The sequence below is a fragment of the Amia ocellicauda genome, chromosome 14, assembly GCF_036373705.1.
Source record: "Amia ocellicauda isolate fAmiCal2 chromosome 14, fAmiCal2.hap1, whole genome shotgun sequence".
NCBI lineage: Eukaryota > Metazoa > Chordata > Actinopteri > Amiiformes > Amiidae > Amia > Amia ocellicauda.
In genome coordinates, this window is record NC_089863.1 from 25,686,155 (window position 1) to 25,705,100 (window position 18,946).

Genomic DNA, 18,946 nt, shown 5'->3' on the forward strand with positions numbered 1-18,946 from the left:
CTCTGTGATCCTGTCCTGTTTCTGTTGCAGCTTAATGCCTAATCCAGCAAAACAAAAATATAAAAAAGAAAACACTGTAAGGGGAAGATGGAAGGAAGTGGGAGCTGGGAAGCATTTTAGAGTCACGCAGGCTTCAGCACACTACTGGGTGTGACTCTGTAATCTGAGTGCCTTGCAGAATACGCAGCATGGATTTAAGGCCAGCCCCATTTAAACACCCCAAACTAACTAACAGACTGTTCAACTCAGTGATCTCAGTGGGGAAACGTCACAGATACGATGCTGATATCAAGACAGCCGGAACTGATCTTAAATAAAAGCCTAGCAACACCCCCACAAAACAGAAACAATCTACGTTACCATCTTGATTTGAGAAAAACACACATTCAAAGTAAAACTGAAAGATAAGGCCCCCCCCCCCCAAAAAAAAGTTTTTAGATGCCGACTCATTGTGAGTGTCGTCTGATGATTACATGAGATGACTACACTTGAGCCAATTGAATATTGTTACATTAATTACTATATAACAGGATCCTCTTTCAAAGGTTGCTTATAATTCATTGAGCAAAAAAACGTACACTGGTCATTTAATAAAAGTCTAAACGGGTGGTTCATTATAAGCAGCAAGGAAAATGACTTAAAATAAAAGCAATAAAAGCATCAAGGTTTGTCTCCCAATTATGAGCCGAATACATCTTGATCAGTCGCTTCTGGCTTGTTAATCTGATACAGCAGTTGGTGACTTCAGACGCAGTTTGTGACCGGCCATCATTAAAATGTATATATAGATATATTTATTTTGGATGGTGTATGTGATGTTGTCAATATTCCTTCTGGCTGACTGATTTTGATTGTTTGTGCTTTTGGAATTCCCTGGCATTTAACTTTAACTTCTTTTTTCTAACTTGCAATCCCTCGCTTTCACATTTGCTTTTAGAAAGTCCCTGTATTTCTGGCCAGACATTATAAGAATCATATCACCAGCACATATTAAAAGTTAGCTTTTAATATCTTTTTGACAGTGTCTGTTATTCAGTTACACTTGTTTAGTCCTTCATGCACAAATACATTATTAATTTGTCGCTCTACAGCCTAAAATGTAGGGTTCCTGTGTTGGCATTGACCCCCCCACCCCGCAGTCTTGGGGTATTAAAGTTTTGCTGAATGCTTATTAGTCACAAATAAATGAATTTGGATAAATACATGAGAATTAGACGAAGGCTTTTGAAGGGTCATCTCTGAAACAAATACACATTCCTGAGAGGTAGATATGACTATAGTGTTAATGGGTTTTCTATTGATTTGTTTTATTGATCGCCATGAGAGGGAAACATGGGAAGAACCCACACTACTCTCAGAGTCGATTGGATCTGTGTTTAATGCGTTTGTACACGCCTGAAGCATAGAGGAAGGCCCAGGATTGCACCTCGTCCTTCGCAAATACACCATTCACAAACTCACAGCAGGAGTCTTTACAGTTCTTCAGAGATGCCTGTAAAATGTGTAAAATTCCCTTTTGTGTACACAGATGTATAAATGTCTTGTCAAGAGACACCGCCTAATGACCAAGACTGCGCCTCGGGCAAGTAATAGGCATGTAGCCTAGTCATATAGAAGCGGACATCTCTGATTAGAGTCCTGCTCTGACTCAGGTTTACCAGAAATTAAAGCCATGACAAAACACGAGGTATCTCTTGGCCTGACTTCAAGCTGTTCACATTGAGAGGCTCTTCTTGACAATGGCACAGTGGGGACCTCTAGTGTTCAATAAAAGACACTTGGAAATGAGGTTTGATAGAAATAACCCCCCAACCCTGCTGTGTTACTTGTATGTTCACGACATGCACACGCATTTTTAGTTTAAAAACTAAAAAAAAAATACCAGTGATCCCCCAGTGCAAACTTTCAGCAGTTTCCAGAGCTGTGCAAATTAGATGACATTCATTAATTATTGAAAGAGCAGCTGCGATATGAGCCACAAAACATTTTTTTTCTTATTCTCTCTCGTTATTTTCCATTTGAAAATGTGTTTATTGTTTTCTTTTCCAGCTGAAATATTGCTGGTTGGAATGAGCCTGACTTGCGCGCTTCACAAGGGGTGTTTAAACAAAACAAAACAAAACAATCAGCATGTCAGTATCGGTATTGATATTGGTATCATTATCAGAATAGCCAAAAAAAAAAAGTCCATGCCCACATCTGTCCCCCCAACCCCCAACCCCCCACTCCTCCTCAGATCAGCCGACACGTGGCACTGCGCAGCGGCAGGGTGCCAGGCAGCCGGCGATGTCGGTGGCGGTGATTCCTCTCCCTGGCGCACGGGGGGGCGCCTGTGTTCTCCAAGCCCCCTATCGCGGGCGCCCCGCTCTCCTGCGTGTTGCCAGACCCCGGCTCCCCCTTCCCGCCCTTGTTGTTCTTGGTCTTTTTGTCTCCGTCCTTCTCCGGAGCCTCGGTGGCGGGGGGTGCGGGGGCCTCGCCCGTGCCCTCCAGTGGTGGCAGGGGGTCCGGGGACAGCTGGACGGAGGGCTTTCCCTCTGCCTGCTCCTCGCTGGGGATGTTGAGGTTGGAGGTGGAGCGCTTCGCGTTGCTGGAGACCGAGCTGCCGATGGAATGGGAAAAAAAAAGGCCCAGTGAGCGACCAGTCGGTGGAGCGGCTGCTGCACGTCTCTGAAGATGGGGATGAACATTAATACAGTTAACAGTGGTTCCCCTCTCACCTCTGCTCGCTGCCATCCTCCGAGTCCCTCTGCTCGCTGCTGTACCTCAGCTCTGCGGGCGTCTTGAACGACAGGTCCTTCTTTCCCTTCAGCCAGTAGGTCTTCATGTATCCTTTCCCCTGTGGAAGGACAGTAATGTACTTATTACATATACAGGTGAGCTCCACTAATTATGTACTCTAAGAGACCTTGGATGGGGCTACGATTTTGTCACAGAGATAATTGGGATTACCTTCCTGCCTTTTAAAATGTTTCTTAATTAGCCTCCCACGAAAGCTAATAATTGTGATGCGATTGTATTGACCGACGTGGCTGCAGGTCACGTTGTATCAAGGTAACTCCACAACACCGGAAACCTTTTTCCTAATAATTATGCTGTTAAATTAATGAATCAGTCACAGTGCAACACATGTTCTACAACAATACAATGTAGCCAACCTCAAAACGCTTCAACGTCCCTTGCTCATACTAGCTTTGGGGCAAACTGAACTTCACTACAATAGCTTGAACGCGAGTCTTATTAAGAAACAACGTCGGTTGTAAAAGGCAGGTCGGTAAACACAATTATCTCTGTGACAAAATCATAGCCCTACTTATAATGTACTCTAAGGGACCGTGGATATCAATACATTATAAATGAAGGACGTTCCAATCATTTGTAGCCGAATAATGAAAATGCTGCTTAACTGGCAAGCAAAAGGAGTTTATCATCGCCTACATGCCGTTATTTTCACCAAATCCAAACCGTATTAGTTTAATCCCATCAACAACAGAATAAAGGTAGACAGGTATAAATAAGATTATATAGACTATATCATATATTTGTATTATATTATAATCTGCAAACTGCACATTTATTTATTATTAATGCTGATTAGTTTCTGTAGCCAACATCCGACGCCTAGAGAAATTGACCTTTAAAATTGCACAAGGAATTTATTCACATTGTGCAGCCCCTCTAACAAACTAAAAAAAAATGGTCTTGGACAGAATAATCATTTTTTTTCTTCTGACATTTAGCTTTTGAGATTTCCTTCGGTATTCTAGTCTCGGATATACGTTTCATCCGGAAACAAATCGGTCTGGAATATGAGAACTATACGTTTTAAGAGGAATATATCGCAATTCTAAAAAGACAAGGGGCTTCACATCATTTTACGGCCTTTAAGATACGCTTCAGAATCGCAAATCGTGATGGCGGCACCGCTGTTTGTTTCACCTCTAACCTGGCCCATACAGAGCTAAATCGAACGACCCCTTGCTTTTTGGCCCCGAGGTGCTTCCCCTGAAGAGCGCTATACAAGACCCAACATTTGTGTTGTATATCGGGTACTGGGTGGAAGTTGGCACCTTATTTATGTGTCCTTTCAATGAAAGGAATGAAGGCTTTGACAGCGACACGCTTTTTCCCCCAGGGGAAAGGCCAGCGTTTGGCACTGCACATTTCAGGGTCAGTGCTGCAATTGGGCTGAAACCCTTGGCTCGTAAGTCACCCGTTACACTAATCCGTGGGTTCGCCCTCTGTTTCGGGCACATCTGGGGCCCAGAACACTCTACTGTGCCACACATTTCCCCTCATGTACGGGCTCGCTACCCACATGCTAACATGTTGACGCTGGCTGTGCGATTCAGAGATTAGAGGGCTATTAAAAAACAAAAAAGATATCACCAAAAAACAACAATCTGTAATTTGGCATCATTCCCAGAATGCATCTGTGCCATAAAAACAATTTTGTGTGTCTCATGTGAAAACGCAACGGCGTCTGTTTCTGCGGCTTCCTGGTCCTCCGTTGTCCTGTGCATTACCTTGACGAAGATCTTGCCTCTCTCCTCGATGATGTACGGCTCGTGTTCAAGGTGGTCCTTGGTGGTCTGGCTGATGTGGATTTGCATTCCCTACACACACAGACACAAACATACAGCACAGCACAAAACACAAAGTTGCTTCAAGGCTAGAGGCCAGCCCTACAACGTTTCCATTAACCAGGATCAGAGCTGATATTTTGACTTGGAAAATGGCGTCTGCTAAACAACTAAAGTGATGTCATTCGCTGTATTATGTAAATGGGCATTTCTTTATGACTTGTGTAGGTGTGTATTAGGCTTTAAAAAATGACCTAAGTCGCACTGGATAGGAGCATTCGATGAGCCACTTTTGTAGGTTGTGGGCTTATCTGTATTCTAATATGAGAATATGGAAGAAGACACTTTTTGAGATACTGTGTGAACGGTGATCAGTTTCACAGAAATATTGATTCTTGATGTATCAGAACGCTAAAAGGACAGGCAAAGTAACAAAATCCAAGCTTAATAACAAAATATATTGTGTGGATTATACAGTAATTGTAGCAAACCACTGAACCCATGTACATCTGTATGTACTTATTGGCAGTCCACAGGAGGGATTTTCTTTTCTTTCCATTCTGTTATGCAATCAATCCATTGTTATTGTAAATCTGAAGAGAGAAATTTTATCTGTCTGTTGAAACAAGTTTGGTCATATAGCCAAGGTGTAGTACACAACAATTTGGCCCTGTATGGTATCTGGCAACAGAGTGGGAATCTATTCTTCTGGTGGGGGGACGGCATTGCTTTTTCTGGATGGGGCCTGGTGCCCAAACAACAATCGTATCCTCTTCCACATTAAGGTTGCACTACGCCCTTATCCCGAGCGACTAGTTAAAGTCTGACAACATTTTAGCTCTGGAAGCCTACATGCAAATTAAAAGGCCTATTACTTGTCGATGAATTTTCAGCAGATTGACCTAAGGGGTCCCCGGAGGAGTGGACCACACGATCTCACACTGACCGAGCCCCCGGGTGTCCGGTCGGGGCCTGGGGGAGTCCAGGGTCCATTGCCCGCTTGGGTATCCATTCCCTAGCTTGTCAAAGGCACTGTTCAGGAATTGGCCCCTGCCGCCTCGTGCCAACTTCCTGTCTCTTCTCGTTTCGTCCGTTTCACATCCTGTATCGGTCTCCTCTGCTGCGCTAGACCACCCTTTATCCTCTGTGTTTAGAATCTGCCCATCTGAACGTCTTTTAATGTGTCACATGCGACACGAATGTGTCTCTCACTCAAAATATATATAAAGTGACGAATTGAGATTCATTTTTAGGCGCAGATCGATGACCACGAGGAGCTATCCACTCACAATGTAAACCCAAAAGACCCTGCTTGAAATTCAAACCATTGGGGAAAACAGGAACATAGCTGGTGGAAAGTAGTTGGGCAGGGGTGGGGGATTTCTGACACCCGCGACTTTCACTTCTGGATTCTCAGATCTTGAAACTCACTCAACAATTTTTTTTTTTTTCGGGCATTGTGTGTGTGTGAGAGAGAGAACATGTGTGTGTGTAAGAAAACGTGGTTTTTTTCTGTGTGAGAGAGAATGTGTGTGTGTGGGTGGGATATATTAGGCAGCAAGTGAACAATTTGTCCTCAAAGTTGATGTGTGAGAAGCAGGAAAAATGGGCAGCGTAAGGATCTGAGCGACTTTGACAAGGGCCAAATTGTGATGACTAAACGACTGGGTCAGAGCATCTCCAAAACTGCAGCTCTTGTGGGGTGTTCCCGGTCTGCAGTGGTCAGTACCTATCAAAAGTGGTCCAAGGAAGGAAAAGCGGGGAACCGGCCTCAGGGTCATGGGCGGCCAAAACTCACTGATGCACGTAGAGAGCGAAGGTGTGGTCCGATCCAACAGACAAGCTACTGTAGCTCAAATTGCTGAAAAAGTGAATGCTGGTTCTGATAGAAAGGTGTCAGAACACACAATGTATCGCAGTTTGTTGCGTATGGGGCTGCGTAGCTGCAGACCAGTCAGGCTGCCCATGCTGACCCCTGTCCACTGCCGAAAGCGCCTACAATGGGCACATGAGCATCAGAACTGGACCACGGAGCAATGGAAAAAGGTGGCCTGGTCTGATGAATCACGAGTTCAAGGTGTTGTTTTGGGCTCCAAATTCCCCAGATCTCAATCTAATCGAGCATCTGTGGGATGTGCTGGACAAACAAGTCCGATCCATGGAGGCCCCACCTCGCAACTTACAGGACTTAAAGGATCTGCTGCTAACATCTTGGTGCCAGATACCACAGCACACCTTCAGAGGTCTAGCGGTGGCAAAAGGGGGACCTACACAATATTAGGCAGGTGGTCATAATGTTATGGCTGATCGGGGTATATGTGTGTGACTGCGTGTATGTGTGTGTGTGTGTGTGTGTATGTTCTTGTGAGAGTGTGTGTAGCCCCATGTCTTGGCCCGTGTCTGTATGCACGCTGTCACTCACCACCCCATTGCTCTCCATGCGAGACGCTGTGTTGACCGTGTCCCCGAACAGGCAGTATCGGGGCATCTTGAGCCCCACCACCCCCGCCACCACCATCCCAGAGTGGATCCCTGGGGGAGAGAGGCATCCATCTCCGGGTCATTCACCTCATTCAATTCGCCCCAACACTGTTCTGTATAATAAAATTACCCTCGCACCACATTAATAATATTAATAAGAATTAGACCGAACTGTTTTGTTCAGTTTTTTTGTAGGTAAAAGGGCCATATAAATCTACAGTCCATTTCAGTTAAGTCAGTAGAAAAGCAGCACTAACTGAAATGACAGCCTAAATTTTCTGGGAACTTAAACCCTATCCACAGGCTGGACCAAAATATAACCCTAATTTGACCGCTACATTTCAATTAAAACACATTTTTGCTGAATTACTCACATTCATATTCTGGAAACAACTTAATATGTAACAGTTGCACTTTTCATGGCTTTATCTCTATCCTTAATTAAAACTTAGTTGATTTAAATCAGTGGTTTCCAATCTGTCCTGGAGGAGCCCCTACCCTGCTGTTTTTTGTTCCAACTGAGCTCTCAATCACTTAATTGAACCTTAATTGGATTCATAATTTGCTTACATTTTACTTTTTAAATGGTGTAACTGACAAAAAATTGGTTCCTTAATGATATAAGCTCCTTATACAATTTTATACTTCACTTAAAACCCTTCTGTTCAAAATAATCGAAAGGCTCTGATTTAGGAAATTGCCACTTCAATTAAGGTTCAATTAACTAATTGAGAGCTCGGTTGGAATAAAAACCAGCATTGTTGGCTGGTCAGAGTTGCTTCCCCTCTAGGCGTCACTAAATCATTGTGTACCTCCCAGATTTAGGTATGGTCCCATTCTCTATAAAAAACACCCGATCAAAACGACCTTGTACATCTGGGCCTTGATATGGGGGTGTCTCCCCTTCACTCTGCCTCCCTCTTCTCCTTCACTCCTTCCCTCCCTCCATCCCTCTCTTACCCACTCGGATCTGAATGTTGTCCCCGGTGGAAGGGTCCTTGAGGTGGTCGATGGAGCTCAGCATGTCGAGAGCCATGTCGCAGATGTGGTGGGCGTGGAAGGTGGTCTTGTTGGGGACCCCCGCCACCACCATGTAGGCATCTCGGATCGTCTCCACCTGCCGCCATGATACAAGGGGGGCAGACGACACCGCAGTCAGACGAGATTCTCTTTAGACCAACGTGGCAATTCCAGCTCTGACTCAATTCCCCCTAGCTAGCTCCCACCAACATCGCCTCCCAGGTGTAGATCGGCCAATAGCGTGCTGCCTCCCAAGATCTTCAAGCCAAAGCCTGATCATCGCCAACCCTAAGCAAGCTCTTCTTACTTCCACCCCCAAACCCCCCAAGTTACCTTATAGACGTTGTGCTTCTCGCTCAATGTGTCGAACACTATGTAGATCTCGTTCAGCATGTCCACCACCTGCATGGGCGTGATGTGGATGCAGATCTCGTTGAACTTCACCACATCACTGAAGAGGATCGTCACGTCCGGGAACACCTGCGGGAGGAGGGAGAAGGGACCAGGTTTAAGTCTGAACGTTTGGCTGGCGAGGGCAGGGACGATAGGGGAATTGCGCCAACACTGTAGCATCTAAGAGCTTTGCCTCATGCCAAGAAATCAGGCTAATCTCTCTCTCTTTCTCTTTCTTCTAATCCCTGTCCGCCTCCCCTCTTTCACTCCTAGCAGGAAGAACAACATGTTCGCAAGCCTCCGTGGGCGAGAACCAGAATTAGACTGTGATTCTTATGCGTTTGAAACGTCTGTCAAATTGGCATCCTCTCTGCGAAGGAAACACAACCGATGCCATCCAAGATTTCCTATCGCACTGGCAATGCTAGCGAGTTCTTTTTAGAGATAAATATATGCATCTCTGTGTCGTTTCCTCAGCCAGTGTGGCATTTGCCCGTGTGGGTACCTGGCACGTCTCCAGCGCCCCGATGCCCTTGCGCAGACGGTCGGCCACCGCTTTGGGGATCATGGCGTACAGCAGAGAGTCGCCCCTCTTCTTCTCCTCGTCCAACTTCTTGATGATCTCCTGCAGTTGGGCGTACTTCTGCTGCTCCTGAGAGTTGGAGAAAAGAAGGGAGGTTCACAGACAGTCAGCTTGGCCACCCCTCAATGGCTGCCCTCTGAGTTCCCAACTCCCTTCAGCTCAACAAGTTCTTAGTGCACCATGTGACAAGTTCATCACTTGTTCTAAACACCTCCATAGAGGTTTGGGTGTCCCTCATGATGATGGGTGATAATATTGGTGTTGTGGCCAAATTCAAGCAATGGTCCCTAATTGGAGTGTCTGTTTTCGGTGTCAATGCTCCTGTGTCTGTGTTTCTGTGTGCTGCATGGGCTCTACCTGGTCAAGTGCTAACTGGAGCTCTGCAGACTGCTGCGTCCCAGCCAAGATGAGCTCTCGGCTGGAGTCGTGAAGGTTCAGGTCATTCACGTACACCCCCATTTTGATCATGTCTTCCACGGTCTCGATACTGGTGGAGATGGAGAGAGAGAGAGAGAGAAATGGATAGACTGGTACATCATATTATTGATAGAAGACTCTTTCAGGGGTGCGTCTCCAACTCGAACAGAGAGGGAAGAGATGAAGTTGATGACACAGTTGGAGGGAAGTTTAGATTGTGATCGGCACAGTCTGATTTTCTCAGTGCATGCTCGTTTTGTCCTGTGCCATTAGAAAACCCATCAAGCGAAAAGTCAGGAACCTAAATCGTGCTTACATAGGCGTGCCGAGGAAGATGAGGGAATCCCATTGGGGGACATACTTCATCTGACCCTTAAGGTGCAGGGGTTTCTTGGGGGGCTCCCTCATATCCTCAAAAATGGTTTCACTGCATTTCCCTGAGGTAGAGAGAGAGAGAGAGAATATGAGACATCCTTCCCTAATCTATGAAAATGTACACCGATGAACCATAACATTATGACATTATGAGAATTTGGAGGTCAAGTCAATGCCTTGAACTCGTGATTAATCAGACCAGGCCACCTTCTTCCATTGCTCCGTGGTCCAGCTCTGATGCTCACGTGCCCATTGTAGGTGCTAACGGCAGTGGACAGGGGTCAGCATGGGCACCCTGACTGGTCTGCGGCTGCGCAGCCCCATACGCAACAAACTGCGATGCACTGTGTGTTCTGACACCTTTCTATCAGAACCAGCATTCACTTTTTCAGCAATTTGAGCTACAGTAGCTTGTCTGTTGGATCGGACCACACGGGCCAGCCTTCGCTCCCCACGTGCATCAATGAGCCTTGGTCGCCCATGACCCTGTCGCCGGTTCACCGCTTTTCCTTCTTTGGACCACTTTTGATAGGTACTGACCACTGCAGACCGGGAACACCCCACAAGAGCTGCAGTTTTGGAGATGCTCTGACCCAGTCGTCTAGCCATCACAATTTGGCCCTTGTCAAAGTCGTTCAGATCCTTACGCTTGCCCATTTTTCCTGCTTCTCACACATCAACTTTGAGAACAAAATGCTGCCTAATATATCCCACCCACTGACAGGTGCCATGATAACGAGATTATCAGTGTTATTCACTTCACCTGTCAGTGGTCATAATGTTATGGCTGATAAGTGTATATAGTTAGGTCCATATTGTCATTATTTTGGCTCTGTACGCCACCACAATGGATTTGAAAGGAAACAACCAGTTGAGCATGCATTTCACTTGCTGGCAAAAAGACAAAACGTCCCAAGAACAAGCAGGAACTAAAGACAGCTGCAGTCCAGGCCTGGCAGAGCATCACCAGGGAAGAATCCCAGCATCTGGTGATGTCTATGGGTTCCAGATTTCAGGCAGTCATTGACTGCAAAGGATTTGCAACCAAGTTTTAATTCATGATTATGGTAGTTTGTCAGAATTTGGGGCCCCTAAAACTAGGGGGACCACCTATACAAAGGGGTGTAATTCCTACACTGTTCACCCAATTCAGATGTAACTACTCTCAAATTAAAGATGAAAGACTACCCTTAAAGTACATCTTGAATGTTTCTTTCAAATCCATTGTGGTGGCGTACAGAACCAAAATGATGACAATTGTGTCACTGTCCAAATATTTATGGACCTAACTATATATATATTAAAACTCATATGTCCTATGGAATCTGTTTTATTATTTAGATATTTTTTTTCCTGTTTTGGGTTCTTCCCATTTGAAACATGTGAAGTGTGTGTGTGATACATTGACAGCAACAACGGAGCTGGAAATGCACGAAAATAGGACCAAACAAAAACAAACTTCAAACAGTTTTAATCAAAGTGTTTTCATTGAAAAGGAGAGAAATGAAACCAACATTGTAAATAAAACAGATAAAGGTACACATTAGTATAAAATGCATTATCTTTAAACAACAATGCTAATTAAGGAGAGAGAACAGAATATGTGGTTTCACCCAGTAACCACTATGCCTGAAAGGGTTAATAGGGGTGTAAAATGTTTTCTCTTTCTAATCTATAAAATATGCTGATTAATGTATTTTGAATGTTTAATTTACCACGCAGTGTGATTTCTGCATTGTACGCAACATCGTCCTCTTGTGATCTAAATATACTACTTTCATAAACTAATAAATGTGTTCTTTTCTGAACTGTTCTAAGCTGTCAATGTCAAAGATGAAAGTGTGGCTGCAGCTCTACTTTAATAGCAACCAAAATGTTGATGAGAACAATGATAATGATAAACTATAAATGTCATTTTCACTTTCCTGTTTATACATAGAATATGGCTTTTTTTCCCCCCAAGGGATAATAACGAATACTGTTTGTGATTTTGCGGATAATTTTAAATCATACAACATTTTTTTTGTTTTATTTTAATTATTAGGCTGATGGATCTCTATGGGCTCTGATCTTGATTACAATCGTTTACATTTAAATAAAACACATTTTATTTAACTCCGTATATTGTGTTTGTGTATATTCTCCGCCAAACTGAAAATTCAGTGTTTTTAAGCGGTGTGTGGATTGCTAGGAGCTTTGGTTATAACTATGCAGTCTTCGTCGCAAGAGGTGTGGCACAAGATGCAGTGCTTTTATACTGTTAAAATAATATTCTTGTATGGAGGCGCAACAATAGTTTCTTCATGTGTTCCTATGATGAGTGTTTCTTGATGCCTCTTGTCATTCAAACACTCTATTTCAATGTAATTTCAAAACAGATATATATTTATCTTGTTTAAACTGGTCATGTTCTCGGGTGCCAAATTATATATTTTTTATTTTAATCCCGTCCGCGTTCTCCGTAACATGGATTTCTTAGGGGCTGACTTATGTTGTAACTGTAACTTTATTTATGTTCCGCAGGACTACAGTTCCCAGGGGTCTTTGTTGAACAAAACAAAGGATATGAGAAACAAAAAGGAGGAAGAAATCAAAGACAGACATGTTTTTTATGCTTCTAGAACTTTCCAATTACAAATTTTCATTTCTTCATTTTCTTCTGAATGCAGTTCAGTTGTAATAAAATAAAAGGTTTTTCATTCAGAACTAGAAGGTTGCAATCGGCAATTGTTTTTACCGTAGCTACACTATAACTCATATGAATTTAACACTTTTGCACTTGGTTTTCCTGTGGTATTACCAAAAATAGTACATTTAGCAGTGGAAACTTCCATAAGAATGGCTCCACACCGGCTGACAGAGTGGGCACTGACCTGTGACCGTCTGGAAGGCCAGGAGTTCAATGTCCTCTCCCCCCGAGTTGGCCGAGCTGTTGTACTGAGTGAGAGCGCTGCTGTACTCCTGGTCCGTCCCCTTCAGCTCCTCCATGGCTTTGATCTCTGCTGCAATGACAGTTTGAAAAGATCAAAACAAAACATTAATGGTCTCTGTTATCCGATCATATTTATTGGAAAGACCCGTCCCTTTCATGAGGAAAGCCTCTCTATTAAGTACAGACGAGACGGAGGGTTATCGTTTAAATGATTCAGCTCAGAAAGTATAACATGCTTACTTTTACTAAGGTACTGGAAAGTGAAGTTAAAAAGAAAAGGAAAGCAGGGTGCTGCCAAACGGCTCTGCCAATGTACCCGACGGGATGGATGCAGAAAGGAATGGGAAGAGGGCACCTCTCTCCTCCTTCTTGGGCTTCTCGTTCTCTTCCTTTTCCTCTGGCTCCTCGCCTTCCTTCTTGCTCAGCTTGGGGATGTTCATCTTCTGCTTGCTCTCCACCACGGCTTTGGAGAGGAGCTCAAACACGTTGTTCAGGTGGGTGTAGATCTGGGGAGCCAATAAGGGAACAATTGAGGGGGAAGCAGAGCAGGGGATGACTGCGTGTAGGATACTGGACACAGTTTGGTGTCGCCCATTCCCAAACTGTGTACCGTATCCTACAGGCACGGCTGGGCAGAGACGAGCACTTTTAAGTTCTCCTGGAGAATTAGTTTAGATCACCCTTAAATCATCCATCGATAAATATTGGGAAACCTGTAGCAGACTATCCTTTCAGATTTCCCAGACTTTCTTATTTGGGTTAATAACCTACCCTGTCTTCCCAATCTGTATTTGACTTATTTAGGGTGACCCATAAAACTTATCTGCATCTGTTGGAAACCACTGGCCATTCAATGGACACTTGGAGACGCAGGTTGCCCTCACTCACATTGTCCCAGCTGAACTCCAGCATGGGCCGCACCAGAGTGAACTCCTCATTGAACTTCTTGCCCTGCAGGTCGGAGAAGACCTCCTTGAGGCCGTCCCCGATGCGGTACATGGTCATGTCCCGGCGGAAGATCACGCTGAAGGGGAACATGTCAAAGAAGATGCCCCTCTTCATGGGCAGCTTCTCATAGCCAGGCGCTGTCTTCTGCTGGGGCATGCGGTGCTTGAAGGCGGCATTGTCGAAGTTCATCTTGTAGACCTGGAGGGCGAGGCCAACACAGATCCTAGTCACAGAGCCGGCGTTCCGTAAAAATGAATATCTGGAATATCAGGAGATCGGCCCATAGCCTGAGGCGCTGTATTATGTTTGCATTTTTACATAAATAACGTGAGCATCAATGGAAAATGAAAATGCAGCTGTGGGATTACATTTGAATAAAGTCCACTATATGCTTCCATACCGTTCTTGCACTCTATTTGTATTTGAAAAAATGTCGAGAGAGAAAATTGAATCACAGTAATTTGTGACCATTACATATTACAATATGTAATTTTGTGACCATTTGTGATTACAATAGCTGTCTGTGACTTGATTTCAAATACAACTCAAATTACATCAATCAATGTTTATGTTTTGCATCCGTCCACTAATTGATGTAAACACCTGACATCAGACATAATGCATAATGGTGATACATACAATACATGGACTAAAATGTGACTAGAATTACAGTTTTCGTCTACTAATGTTAACTAAAACTAATGAAAGATGGAATGATTAAAATGTGACTAAAACTGATAAGCATTTTAGTCACACAGTAAGACTAAAACTAAATCTAAAAGAGCTGTCAAAATTAACACTGGCTCACCAGAATGTTTTCTCATTGCGATGGAGCTGTTTGGTGCGTTAGAATTGCAGTGCAGGTGATGACAGCAAGCGAATAGATTTGTTTTAGGTATGGAACCTGTTTCAAATGAATGACAGGCAAACTTTGCGCATGGAATATTTTCCATTGATTTTTCCTTTAAAAAGCGCAATTCTCTAGGCTGGGGGTTCTTATGTTCTGTACGTGTAAGATGGAAACTGAAAATTGGTCCTTAAAACCTGAACTCGAAAGTCAAACTCAAGCCTACTGACCACATAAGTCATCTTCTCCGTTTCCTCCTTTGACAGGATCTCCACCTCGATGTCTGTGTTGTAGAACTGACGCCCCACTTGGGAAAGCTGTCCTGGGGGCAGGTAGTGGTGTGGATTGTAGAGATGGGTTTGAGAGAGAGAGAGAGAAAGAGAGAGAGAGACGGCAATAAACATCTGTGAGATTAGCTCAAAACTAGTTTACTGGGGGTTGAAATTACCAGCCATTTTTTCACATTGCATTAGAAAAACGAATAGAGAAAATCTGTCCGAAATTCAATCTGCATCTGCTTTTTTGTTTTGACTTTTTTTGCTGAATTGCAAATTTGTTCAAATTAAATTAACTTGCTCCACTCGGTGATATTGAAGAACAAATCTGTGGGACACACTGTGAGATGTTTCCACCTACCCTTGACAAACTGTGTGAAGCCCTTTCTGGTGCTGCGGTAGTGTAGGGTGAGGCTGGTCTCGCATTCCTCCTCCACGCAGAAGCTGGGTGGCTGCACTTTGGGGAAGGAGAAGCGGAAATACTCATGCAGGTTGTCCAGCTCATTGATGAAGTCTCGAACGTTACGCCCCAGGACCTGAGAGAGACCAAAACATCATGAAACAACCCCCCACACAAGAACAACTTCAACATCCGACCAGTTCCACATTTCCTCTCGTTTTCATTTTCAAGGTAAACTCTTCACCCTACGATCTTGTTGGGCGCTTGCTCCTAGTTCTCCAGACCCTAATTCTAACTCACATGACAAAAGACCTCTGAAGCATTTTAGACAGAATAAATATTTTAGATGTTCAGCTGTCATTCCTGTGGTGTTCAGTGGAGCTTCCAAACCTCAGGGCAGGAGTAGAACTGTAAGACTTTGTAGATACTGAAGTGGCAACACAAGAGAAGGCTTTCCTACAAGATTCGATCGTAGCTGGAGCCATCTTTTAACAAGCATCCCAAACGAGAACCTACTTTTCACTTAGGGAAGACCAAGACATGAGTCACCGAAAGGCGCCTGAAGTGTTTGGAAGAACTGAAGTGTGAAAGACAGTGGCTTGTCCCTTAACTAGCTTACTGACTTCAATGAGGTGCGTAGAGCCTCCCAAATGGACACACTACGGAACGCTGAGGAGAAGCTTCACTCAAGTGCAACTGGGCAATGACCCTTCCCTACCTGAAGTTACATCTAGAACACATTTCACAGGCCAGGGGGAAGCATACCTTGAGGATCCTCTCGTAGCCATAGTTGCCGATCCTCTTGACCATGTAGACCCCGAAGGCATACATCAGCTCGTCGTGCGTCTTCCCCAGGACCTCCCCCGCGGCTTTGGCCAGACGCAGGATCAGGTTATCGCTGCAGGAGACAGTTGTGACGACAATCCTTTGAACTTCCCCCTTCAGCCCATAAAAAATCCCAAACCCGCTACATGAAGTCCTCTCAGGGGAACCACCACAATGCCAATGGTGTCAGGAGGAACTCTGAAGTATATCTAGATGTTTGGGTGGAACTTCAGGCCAATTGGTTCAAGCCAATCTCACCCCCGCTCTGCACTGGAATGCCCAGTGACACAAGGCCAACGCTGGCCCTTCATAAACCCCCTCCTCCATCCCCTTACTTGTACATCTGATGGCGGACAAACTTGAGGTGTGGGATTTCGGCCCGGGCCTCGATGAGCCGCCACACGTCCTCGCCGTACGACTCGTTGATGTAGTCGTTCACCGCTTCCAGGTACAGGCCGTACATCTTCAGGGGATTGGGAACCTCCACGGTTTCAGCCCTTTTTAACTGCTCTGTCAGTGAGAGAGAGAGAGGTTACTCGGTTTGGTTACCAGAATCCCCTTTTCTAGAGCATCCCTGAGATTCCGGATATTTTTCTTTTTGTTCGTAGTTCTCAGTTGCTTCAGTGACACATTTTCTGCACTTCACCTTGTTTTATAACGATTTGTCAGTTGACCACGATGAAGAGGGTCTGTTTAATTGTATCTTTAGTGCAATTTGCCATCAATTAAGTACTTGAGAGCTCAGCTGGAATGAACTCAAGAAGAAACCGATTATAACGTCCGAGGGTGTGTTTGTCGTAGGCTGACAGCTACAAAGAATCTTTAAAATCTCCAGGCTTTCTATCTGTATAGGATATTTCCCCTTAACTTTTCCTTATACATGGGTCCAGGCACACACACACACACACACACACACACACACAGCATTCAATGCTCTCATCAAATTCCACCCCACCCCCCCAAGCTGCTCATTTCCTACAGCGGAGATCTAAGTCGTGTACTCATTAGGCCAACGTGTCGCCATTGCGTTTGCTAATTAAATAATCGGCTCTCCGTGGCGCGTTCCCCGGCGACTCGGCACACACGACGGCGGACCTCGATATGCACGCTCTGTCCGAATCTCATCAGCGGCTCGTTCGGAAATGAAAAGGGTCTGATGAGCTGCCGCTGAAGTGAGGCGTCAAGGGGACCGCGCTGATTCCACAGTCGTTAATCAGTTCATCAGCACATCCATTCTGCCATCACAAAAAACCCACAACAGGACTCCTGCGGCACATTCATTCCCACAGACGTCCCGCAAGGCTACCAGAGCAAACAGAACACGCGTGTGGTGCCGAAATTGCATGTTGCCACCTTATCACTCGTCAAAAGAAACGTCAAAGAAAATCACAACAAACTTGAGCAGGCTGGCAACAGGCTCGTTGGCTGTAGATGTTGTTTTCAAAAGCGGTACCTTCACTTCTTCTGTGGGTCCAGACTGATTTTCTCCCCCTTTCCCCCTCTGTAGATGTCCCAGTTTGAGGCATTTTTGGACGCATCCGTCACCCCGTTCCCCCGTCTTTTGTGCTCAGTCCTATTTTCAAGCCAAACAAGCCCGAGAAGCCCCTCAAGAGGAGAAAAACTAGATTTTCACTCACCTGCAGTCTCTTGTGCTTCACTGTCAAAGAGCCCCAGGCTGACTCAATCCGCTCAGCGGGTGGCAGGTTTCCCAGGGTGCTCCTCTCCCCCAGCCAGGTCACCTGTTTGTGGCACCCCGGGCTCTCGAGAGTCTTGTTGTCTCGTCAACGACCTCTCTGCGCTAAAACTGGAACGGCGCGGCGTGTTTCTGGCAGGGCGAGAGGGGCGAGAGGGGCGAGCGCCACCGCGGCGGACTGAATGCACAGTCAACAACCGGAGGCGGTCTAAAAAGTCTGCAGGGTGTGTAAGGCTTTGAAAGGCGAGGCCCACCATGAATGAAACTTCTCACGCCTGCTTGACTTGACAATTCCTGCCCTGAGTTTCTCGAAATGCGCCGACCCCCCGGCCCTTCCTAGAAAACAGCAACCTGCATTGCCGAACTGCTTGTTTGTTTCTGTTGCAAATCTGAAAAATAAGATCAATGAATCAGTCCAGTTTAAATGAGTGAAACTTGTTTGATTGATGGATTGATCTTATTTTTTTCAGATACAGCTCATTGAATGCTGGAATGGTTGCTAAGAGCTACCCCCCCACCTTACTGACAAACAGAACTGACTTTAAAACAGCTTCAAAGACAGGTAGACGGGTCTAAGATGAGACCTGTCAGTTTGGGCGTGTGCAGTGCATTGTCATTGTCTCCAATTGCTGCTTCTGTCCCTCAGCGTCGGTGCTTGTCAGGGGCAGCTGCTCTCCGCTGATCTGGGGCGGACTTAACCCTTTCACTCCTCCGCACACAACTCCGAGTCGAGACCTCGTTTTAGCATCGAATCCAGCAGGTTAGTTTACATTCGCTCCCTTTTCTGCGTGTCCTTTTTCCCGTCCCCCTTCACTGCTTGTTCAAAACATATTGTGTCTCATACTTGGTGGTGGGGTTGGGAGAGAAATCATAGCTGCACACGTCTCTGAGGTTCATTGTGTACTGAGGGCTGTGCGACAAGAAAATGTGTTCCCATTTCCAATGTGTTACAACAAGTGAATGTCCTAATAAATGAGAACAGGAAGCTGCCATTGGGGGGGGGGGCTTACAAAACCATCTAATACCACCGTTCTTTCCATTCAATTTCAACGGAATGAAGTAATAACGGCTCGCTTTCCAATTTTGCCTGCTTAGTCTTAGTCTTGGGTGACACCAAAGTTATGAATCCCTCCATTAAAAAGAACACCAGCCCGTAATTAATCTCAATGACAGCGAT

The 18,946-nt window shown here is 45.1% G+C and overlaps 1 protein-coding gene across 1 annotated transcript; it reads right to left on the minus strand.

Moving 5' to 3' along the window:
- Positions 1 to 1,012: 1,012 nt before the first annotated feature.
- On the minus strand, positions 1,013 to 18,203 carry LOC136767542 (soluble guanylate cyclase 88E). Its single transcript, XM_066721386.1, has 17 exons — positions 17,714 to 18,203; positions 16,412 to 16,586; positions 16,017 to 16,149; positions 15,213 to 15,387; positions 14,807 to 14,898; positions 13,670 to 13,927; positions 13,098 to 13,287; positions 12,723 to 12,851; positions 9,791 to 9,911; positions 9,415 to 9,544; positions 8,980 to 9,126; positions 8,415 to 8,561; positions 8,022 to 8,178; positions 7,003 to 7,112; positions 4,524 to 4,613; positions 2,718 to 2,836; positions 1,013 to 2,599 (listed from the first exon to the last, which is right to left on the minus strand). The coding sequence occupies exons 2-17, from the start codon at positions 16,537 to 16,539 to the stop codon at positions 2,233 to 2,235; spliced, it is 2,493 nt and encodes an 830-aa protein (XP_066577483.1). The 5' UTR covers positions 16,540 to 16,586; positions 17,714 to 18,203; the 3' UTR covers positions 1,013 to 2,232.
- Between the last annotated feature and the right edge of the window lie 743 nt (positions 18,204 to 18,946).